The sequence below is a fragment of the Lissotriton helveticus genome, chromosome 8, assembly GCF_964261635.1.
Source record: "Lissotriton helveticus chromosome 8, aLisHel1.1, whole genome shotgun sequence".
Classification (NCBI taxonomy): domain Eukaryota; kingdom Metazoa; phylum Chordata; class Amphibia; order Caudata; family Salamandridae; genus Lissotriton; species Lissotriton helveticus.
In genome coordinates, this window is record NC_136069.1 from 1638600986 (window position 1) to 1638611567 (window position 10582).

General features: G+C 45.2%; 1 protein-coding gene across 1 annotated transcript; it reads left to right on the forward strand.

Moving 5' to 3' along the window:
- Positions 1-9725: 9725 nt before the first annotated feature.
- LOC144774049 (olfactory receptor 56A5-like) lies at positions 9726-10304 on the forward strand. Its single transcript, XM_078659081.1, has one exon. It carries the CDS (start codon positions 9726-9728, stop codon positions 10302-10304), a length of 579 nt encoding a protein of 192 aa, XP_078515207.1.
- Positions 10305-10582: the final 278 nt, after the last annotated feature.

Genomic DNA, 10582 nt, shown 5'->3' on the forward strand with positions numbered 1-10582 from the left:
GACGATGCATGGTATAGTTACCACAACTATATATTTTTTCGGTTCCTCTGGAGAGTTCATCGTGGCAGATGAAGCGTGTAACATACCGGGCATTTACCTTTTTTTGCATGTACAGGAAAGGAAAAAAAAATCGAGCGTTCGAGTTCTTAGGTGTCCCAGGGCCATTTTAGTGGACCAGGCCCAAATCCAAAGAACAGCTATCTCACAGGCTAATGGGGCGACCCACGCCGAGTTTCAGCATTGTAGGATGACCACACAAGTACAGCAACTTGCTAGACATCACCTCGGTGCCATCCGGATCTCGGCGCCCCACTGCAGATGAAGTGCCTCTCAACTATGAAACCACCACGGTGACATCCGGATCTTGGCGCGTTGTGCTGCCTTCGGCCTATTCGCACATCGGTCCGCTACTGACGCCATCTCACAGGCTAATGGGGTGACCCACGCCGAGTTTCAGCATTGTAGGATGACCACACCAACTTGCTAGACATCACCTCGGTGCCATCCGAATCTTGGCATCTCAACGCCTAGTGGTATCTTCCATACAGAAAATATTGTTACGCTGCCTTTGGCCCCATTCGCACATCAGTCCGCAACTTAGACATCACCTCGATGCCATCCGGATCTTGGCATCTCAGCGCCTTGTGGTGTCAGTCAGAAAATATTGTTGCGCTGCCTTTGGCCCCATTCGCACATCAGTCCGCTACTGACACCATCTCACAGGCCAATAGGGCGCCCCACGCCGACTTTTACCATTGTACGATGGCCACACCAGTGGCACAACTTCCTAGACATCACCTCGGTGCCTTCCGAATCTTGGCATCTCAACGCCTAGTGGTATCTTCCATACAGAAAATCTTGTTACGCTACCTTTGGCCCCATTCGCACATCGGTCCGCAACTTAGACATCACCTCGGTGCCATCCGGATCTTGGCATCTCAGCGCCTTGTGGTGTATTCTCTTCAGAAAATATTGTTGAGCTGCCTTTGGCCCCATTCGCACATCCGTCCGCAACTTACACATCACCTCGGTGCCATCCGGATCTTGGCATCTCAGCGCCTTGTGGTGTCTTCTACTCCGAAAATATAGTAGAAAATATTGTTGCGCTGCCTTTGGCCCCATTCACACATCAGTCCGCTACTGACACCATCTCACAGGCCAACAGGGTGCCCCACGCCGACTTTTACCATTGTACGATGGCCACACCAGTGCCACAACTTGCTAGACACCACCTCGGTGCCATCCGGATCTTGGCATCTCAGCGCCTTGTGGTGTCTTCAAATCAGAAAATATTGTTGCGCTGCCTTTGGCCCCATTCGCACATCGGTCCGCTACTGACGCCATCTCACAGGCCAACGGGGCGCCCCACGCCGACTTTCAACATTGTAGGATGGCCACAGAAGTGCGACAACTTACTAGACACCACCTCGGTGCCATCCGGATCTTGGCGCGTTGTGCTGCCTTCGACCTATTCGCACATCGGTCCGCTACTGACGCAAACTCACAGGCCAACGGGGCGCCCCACGCCGACTTTCAGCATTATAGGATGGCCACACCAGTGCGGCAACTTACTAGACACCACCTCGGTGCCATCCGGATCTTGGCGCGTTGTGCTGCCTTCGGCCTATTCGCACATCGGTCCGCTACTGACGCAAACTCACAGGCCAACGGGGCGCCCCACGCCGACTTTCAGCATTGTTGGATGGCCACACCAGTGCGGCAACTTACTAGACACCACCTCGGTGCCATCCGGATCTTGGCGCGTTGTGCTGCCTTCGGCCTATTCGCACATCGGTCCGCTACTGACGCAAACTCACAGGCCAACGGGGCGCCCCACGCCGACTTTCAGCATTGTAGGATGGCCACACCAGTGCTGCAACTTGCTGGACACCACCTCGGTGCCATCCAGATCTTGGCGCGTTGTGTTGCCTTCGGCCTATTCGCACATCGGTCCGCTACTGACGCCGCCTCACGTGCCAACGTATTTTCTCCTAATTTTACACCCTATGCCGCATAACAGGTCATGTGACTTGTTTATAAAACTTTTCATTGGTTCATTTTACTTTTGGTTTCCTAATGATGGAAGGCTTGATCATGTGACCTAAAAACAACACTTTTCATAGGATGAAAACTTTTTTTTTTCCCCAAACGATGAAAGCCCCACCTTGTTTCTGGATGTTTCAGACTGAAGCTGGCGTCAGCATGAAAGCACCACCATCTCGTAGCTCAGTCGTGGTCATTCCGCGAGCAATCATGGCAGCCGCTCCCCACCAGAAGCCTGCAGGAGTCGGAGCCCCCAAAACTTTTGATGAATTCTCAAGGCGGAGGGGACGCTTTCGAGAATGAGGTCCAAGACCTAGCAGACAAGCGTCCGATTTCCAAGGTGTCCCAGGGCCATTTCAGTGGACCAGGCCCAAAAAGGAAACAGCCTGCCGCCATTTTGAGAGTCCTGTGACAGCCGCCTATCGCTGCACCGCAAGAGTGGGCGCAACTCAGCTGAATTGCAGCTTTTGACACAGTGGACCAAAAACGGACGGAATGGCAACTGAAACGGTAAAGGGGCGCCCCACTACAACAGATGACACTCCACCTGGAGAGGCCCGTTCACGCCACCTCCCCCGGGGCGCTCCACGCCGTTATTCGGAGCAGCATTGTAGGATACCAAAACCAGTGCGGCAACTTACTGGACATCACCTTGGTGCCATCGTTCTGCTGCCTTGGAACTATTCGCGCAACAGTTTGCTACTGATGACCCACCCCCGCGACGCCCCATGCCGTTATTTGCTGGGTGGCAACTTACTAGACATCACTTTCGTGTCATCTAGATTTCAACGCGTTCTGCTGCCTTGGAACTATTCGCACAACAGTTTGCTACTGATGACCCACCCCCCGCGACGCCCCACGCCGGAAATCTGGACGTTGTGCTGCGTTGGGACTATTCGCACAGCCGACCGCTACTTCGTTGTTTTTCCCTAAAAATGTTTATATGTTATTACTATTTTTGTTTTCTTGTATATATTTATAAATTATTAAAGTTTTATAATCTTACTACTTTGTCGGAGTGCTATATATTTTTAATGTGACACATAATTGTAAAAACTTTGATGTACAAACAGTCATCCCTGGAATCTTCCGCTTCAGGCTCGGTCCCCTCCCCAATCACAATACAGGATGGTTTTCAGATAATAGCAACGCTTCTGCTGTGACGAATCTCATCGAGTGTGGGCCTTGATCTACTATAACTCCTTTGAAGAGGGGTGATTCTTTACAGCTGTGGCCATAAACTACATCTGCAGGGCTAGCTGATACCCTAGGACCAGCCTGGACAATCGGACACAGAGGAAAAGGAGTGTCAGAGGGTGCGGTAGTGAATAGGGCGAAAGGGAGGTGTCGGGCGGGCACAGGGTGTGATTCTCAGGGAACAGCAGCGCAGATGGGGGAGGTTTATTACCCATGCATAAGACAGAGAGCGGGGGTGACCACTGCCTGGGGGAGATGTTTGCGAGGGTGGGGAGCCATGCTAAGGATCGACAGCGTGCACAGAGTGGGTCTGGTCAAGGCATCTAAAATGGCTGCCGTGCACGACAAAAGTGTGGCATTTGAAAAAAGACAAGATGGCGCAGACAATGTTTTTCAACACTTCCTGATTTCCTTCGAATCGAACGTTAACAGACGTTGGGGCATATTACCAAAGTTAAGCAATATTTATCCCTAACGATGCTTAGCAACGATTTTTTTACCGTCAGAAATTATCGCAGATAAACCTTGCTATTATCAAGGTTTATCGGAAATACGATAAAAAACGACCGCAATGCATTAATATCGCTGAAAACTCAGCGATATTCATGCATTACCGAGCTAATGCTCTTAGCCATGTTATCCACCTCCCATTGGATAACATGGCTAAGAACTGCTCAGGGCAGGTGGTAGCTTTTAGAGATATTCGCCCTTATCTCGAATATTTCCAAAAGTTGATAATAGGAGATAGCGATGTTAGCGACTGTTTCCAGTCGCTAACATCTTGGCATGCCCACTTTGCATGTCATTAGTGATAAATATCACTCACATGCAAAGTGGGGCCCAAGATGGTCGCTATCTTCTACTAGCCGTCGCTAACTGGTGTTAGCAACAGCTAGGTAATACACATATAATTTTATCTCCGCGAAGCGGAGCGCTGTTACAGATATATATCTTGTTTCTGAACGTTAATTTCTCAAAATGCACTGAAGCACATATATTGAGACCTAGCAAAGGCACATCGGGCTACCAGTCCCTACAATTTTGCCAAGTTTCGTGCAAATCCATTCAGCTGTTCGATCCTACCGAGAGACAAGATGGCGGCCGCTACGGACTGTTTGGAATGTTTACAGACACCAGAGAGCCAATCAGCTTCGCTTCGCAAAGCTCCGTAACGCGAAAAGTACGCGAAGCGGTGCGCTGTTACAGATATATACCTTTTTTTGAACGTTAATTTCTCAAAATCCACTGGAGCACATATATTGAGATCTAGCAAAGGCACATCGGGCTACCAGTCCCTACAATTTTGCCAAGTTTTGTGCAAATCCATTCAGCTGTTCGATTATTATTATTTTTATTTTTTTTTGCCCCGCGGGGCCCTTTTAAAACCTCCACATCAAACCTAGGGGGTGAGCGACAATGTACTATGCCCCCTTATGGTCATTTGCCCCTTCGCTTCGGCCTCCTCTTGTCTCTCGATCCTACCGAGAGACAAGATGGCGGCCGCTACGGACTGTTTGGAATGTTGACAGACGCCGGAGAACCAATCAGCTTCGCTTCACAAAGCTCCGTTGCGCGAAAAGTCCGCGAACCAGAGCGCTGCCCGGTCCGCTGTTACAGATATATATCTTTTTTTAAACGTTAATTTCTCAAAATCCACTGGAGCACATATATTGAGACCTACAAAAGGCACATCAGGCTACCAGTCCCTACAATTTTGCCAAGTTTCGTGCAAATCCATTCAGCCGTTCGGGCTAAAAGTGAGGCCAACCGCCCTATGGAAAACTCAATGTTAAAAACACGTTTTGGGACCCCCCTTTTTTCTCGGCCCCCACTGGACGAACCCCCCCCCAAATTTTCAATGGCTGCTCAGAAACAAAATGTGCCATTTTCCTGAAAATTTCAGCCAATTCCGTCCACAAACGCCAAAGTTATTAGACATAGAATTTTCAAAAAACCCATAGAGAAAAAATCCTAACTATATATACCTACTGGCGACCGCCAGTAGGTAATATATATATATATATATATATATTTATATATATGTAATTGTGATAGTGCCCAGGAGTTGACAAGTATAGGTAGAATAGAGACATTCATCAGAAAATGCAGCACCCCAGAGTGACCAGTGAACTCATGAATTCGCAACAAACATTGAAGACTGGCAGAACAACCCTTTGCAATGTGCAATTTATATAAAAAATCGTACATTTGTGACATTCCTAAAACAGGGACATGGTGAATATAAGCCAAGAGTATGTAAAATACTTTATATTGAAACCTTGGCCAACCAGTCTGCATTGTGGGAGACATCGTCCTTGTACGGAAACTGTGTTCCTAAGTATGTGGGCCCTAAGCAGAAGTCAACAGTATGAATATATATCCATGTGTTACATTGAAAGTTTTACAAATGTTAAGGATATAAAGCCACTCACATTTGGATACAGGAGCATACAGACACTGCTACAACAGGAGCTAAGTTAACAATACTGAAGCAGATGATATCAACTAAACAAAAGTTGACTCCAGACCATCTACTTCCTTGTGACTAGACCCTTCCCTAAGTTGCTAAGGCAATATACGTTTTAAGCATTCTTACACTGTTACTATTACCGCCAAAGCATATTTGATACTTACAGTATATTTCAAAATTTGTAAAATATAAAATCGCCATCAAATTATATAGTGAGCATACCGAGATCATAACTTCAATACCCCCCTTATTTATATACAATGGAGGCCTCAATGTTAAATTAAAAAATCATTGTAATTCATAATATAACCAGTTAAATAATAAGTGTAAAATAAGAAATTGTACATAGATACAACATTAATTAGGACTATGCAATATTTGGGTGATTAAATACTGTGAGCCTCATTTATAAAAACTGTTGCATCGTGATGCAACATTTTTCAACGCACCCTCCTTGCGACACCATGGATGCAACGTTTTTTTTTGTACGCCACTCAATGTCACAAGAAGTGGCAGATTCATCAGGAATCTTGATGTATATGTCGCCGCAAAAACTCACGCACTTCTGGATTTGTGTTGTAAGCATGATGCAACTCCAGCAATGCATGGGGGAGACCTATACACATTGAATTGCTTCACCCTTATGCCTGCTATGAGGCAGGAGTAAGGTTTTGACGCAGTGGCATCCTAGAAGTGGTGCAGTGAATTCGGACAGATTTCACTGCACTTTTTCTACGAGGCTTTCTTGCGAGGGAATGCCCACCCAGCATATATTATACCTGATGCAAGTATAATGTGGCGCAGGGGTCGACAAGGTGATGCATCTGCCTAGATGAATCACTTTGTGTATTTTGGCAATGTGGCGCATTGTTTACGATGGTGCTGTGCCACGAAATGATGCAACGTAGGCACAAAAGTGTCACTAGGGGCTAAAAAAAGCCCCTGTGAGTTTAATAACCAGTCTCCATTCAATTCATGCAAAACATTCAGGGCCTTATTTATGAAAACTGCTGTATCATTGCGACAAAACAGTGATGCAACAGCTTTTACTGTGCCCTCCTTGCAACAAGACCACTGCAAGCTAGAGTGTCTGCATGCAGGAACCTTAGCATCTTGCCTCGGTGTGTCAGCATGGAAGTCTTTTCTACTCTGCCTGCCCCAGAAAAGATATGGTGTACATATACCCAAAAGGTACCCTCAGGGGTTCTACCTTGCTGTGTCTTGGCGGCAGAGGATGACAAAAGGGATGACCCTTATACATAGTTAGTATGTAGAAGATGGTAATCCTGCAGTGATTCTGAGAATCATCATGCATGATAAATATGGCCAGTTTTCTGGCAAAACCACACAACATTAATGCAGCACCTTAGCTAGGTAAAAGGCAAATACCAAAAACCCGTTATGTAGTATGATGGCAGGGAAAATGTAGGTAAAAGGTTAGGTGAATACCCAGGCCTATATTGGGGTACATTACAAAACATAACAGATGCGCCATATTTAATGTATAAAAGGGGGTGGTGATGGACAGAGCATCTGAGCCAATCAAACACTCACACCCAGTCAAGGGCTTGTTCGCCATAAGTTGGCAGGGTATGCTCAGACATCAGTCCCTTGCTCACTTTGCCACTGGATTCAAGCAAGCTTGGCTGAAATGCCAGAAACCGGTCCTAGAAAGCTTGTTTCCGGGCCAGGGAAGGCATGGTTTGGCAGTTCGGGCTGGACTGTTCCCATGAAGCACAGGGTCAGACTGATTTGCATATGGCCATGTTTGAACTGGGGTGGCAGAGTGGGCTAAAGAACGGTGATGGATTAAACCCAGATCTGTTGACTGGGTGTGAGTGTTTGATTGGTTCAGATGCTCCGTCCATCACCACCACCCCCTTTTGTATCGCTTTATATTTAATGTATGGCACTCTGTCAAGGCTGCTGAAGCCTGGAACTCGCTCCCAGCTGACCTTCAATTCGTTTCAGAACCTCTGTCTTTCAAGAAGCAGCTGAAAACACACATGTTCCGCATGACCTACTAATTCAATCCGATCCCTGCCCTCATCTGTGCTCGCCTCCGCGCCAGGACACTCTCGAGTAACAGTGCGCGCTACAAAAGCATTATAACATAACTCCATGTCACAAGGAGTTACAGATACGTCAGTATTTCTGTCTTATCTGTAGGCATAGCAATAACGCATTGCTGGAATGTGTCGCATATGTGATGCTACTCCAGCACTCGGTCATTACACATGGGCAAGTCCCATGTTAAGTGTGCCAGCATCAGTCTTACACCTCCCATGAGGCTTTAATGCAATCTCGTCCTAGACGTGGCGCACTGAAATCTTGTAGATTTCAATGCACCTCTTCTATGAGGCTTTTTGTGGGTCAATACCCACCCTGTATACATTATATCTGTTGCAGGTATAGTGTGACACAAGGATTTACAAAATGATGCATCTGCCTAGATGCGTCATGTTGTAAATATGGCGCAACATGGGGCATTTGTTTACCCCACCGGTATGTCACAGAGAGTGATGCAACATTGGCGTAAAAGTGTGGCAGGGCCTCATAAATAAGGCCCACAGTGTTCACATTACATCTACTCCTTGTGAGGGGCCTGGGAGAACCACACCATGACTGTCTGCTGCCTAGGTGCACTTTTGATGACAGTAAGCACACTCTGCCTCACAGATCTTGCCAGTGCTTCCTACTTTCATCCAGTGAGCACCTGGTGTTAGAAACTGCATTGAAGTTTCAATTTCTGCATCATGGTGGTAGGTTTCCTCTATTTTACTAATCTCATCAACTATAACTTTTAATTCTGTCTTTAATTATCTAATGTCCCTTTTCCCTGCCATGAAAAGATGAAACATTGAAAGACAAAATATCAAAGTTCATAAAAAATAAATTGGAAAGCTGAGGGCAAAAGTTTAACAACTAGTACTGCTTTGAAAATACTTATGAAAAGGATTGTTGGTTAGGAAGGAGTTTGTTTCATAGCATTGTTTCCTGGTGTGAATAATGTGGACATGAAGCTCATGTGTGGTTGATTTATGCAAACATGCATCCATCATTAAGATGGAAGGATACATCAACAGTAAACATGTCCACTACAACATTTCTCCATCGCAAGACCCCTGCAACACCACTGAGATAAAGCACACATTTAAATCCGGCCCATAATGTTATTACACAGTACATTGAGAAAAATTAATATTAGTTACGACGTACAGAATCTACTAAATTAGGAGTAATGTTATTAAACGGGTTCTATAAATACCACCTGTTACCCTGAAACACGCATAAGTCCATGGTACCATAATCTATGTATCATTATTACAGAAAGCTGAAATTAGATTTATTGTTGTATTAGGAATGTTCCTGAACATGGTTTCATGCTTTCCCTATAGAAAGAGTAATAACATATTGAAACAATCTTTTCAACATCTTTTACCACACTGCCTTCCACAGAATGAACCTACAAGAAATTGCATGTGTTAGAAAGCTGGAAAGAACACAGCCTAGACAATTTGCACTTAATTTTTAATTTAGCAAAACATTCAAAATGAGGCTCAAAGAATGCCAGGAAAAAACACCTCTTATAGTACCTTTCCATGTAAAGTAGTTCTTTCTTTCGTTTCAGATTCTGGTTTGATCTCCTCCATTGAAAATGTCTTCTTCCAACACCACTGTCCAGGTTACAGAATTTGTTCTCCTCTGCTTCCCAGGAGACTGGAGCTGGTGGAAAGGTCTTCTCTCTGCCATTCTTCTAATCCTGCTTCTCGTTGCCTTATCTGCCAACTTGGTTTTAGTATTGATAATCTGGATTGAACATCAACTCCATACCCCCATGTATTATTTATTTGTTGCCCTTTCCTCTTTGGACTTTGCTTTGAGCATGTACGTAATTCCTCCAGTTTTATACAACATTTGGCTTGATTCAAAGGCTGTTAGGCCTACAACCTGCTTCATGCAAATCTTCTTTATTCCTACCGTCGTTTCGACTCAATCTTCCATTTTCATGGTGATGGCGCATGACCGCTATGTTGCCATATGCAAACCATTCCAGTACCCCATAATCATTAACAACCAGTACCTGTTGAAAGCAGTACTTTTTGCTTTCGTCAAGGGCTTTGTTCTGTGCATGCCAGAGCCTATTCTCATAGCACAGCTCAATTACTGTGCTGACAATGTATTGTATCATTGCTTCTGCGATTTGTCCATCGCAAGTCTTGCGTGTGATCATAACCCAGTAATTGACCTTTATGTTGTTGTGTCAACCTGGTTCTCCATTGGATTTGACATAAGTTTCATTTTCTTTTCCTACACCATGATCATCCACACTGTGCTCAAGCTCCGCTCCAGCACAGAAATGTCCAAGGCATTTGGTACTTGTGCTTCACATCTAATACTCATTTCCTATTACTATTCGTCACTAATTGTTTTGGTGATTGCAAATGCAATGGGAAAAGTTATACCAACTGATGTACATACTCTGATGGCCATCCTGTATTCCCTCATTCCACCTGTCATAAACCCATTGGTTTATGGGCTGAGAAGCAAAGAAATCAAAGAAAAAGTTGTATGGATATTTCATAAATTGTAATTCAAAACATGGGGTATGGCGTAAATGTTTCCTATTGTGAAAACCATTCCTTTTTCTATTGCATGTAATGCTGAAACATATCTGCTTCTGTTGAGCAAAAATGCATAACAAAAATTCCACATGATATGAAGACTGTGGACAAACTGCAAGACATGTGACAAATCAGTGCAGCACGTGCAAAAGGAAATAGTGCAGAGGGGGGCTGCAGAAACGTTTTCAGTGTCGTGCTGCATCATTTTCAAAACGCTAGGATGTGCAGTATTTACAAAAATACAGTC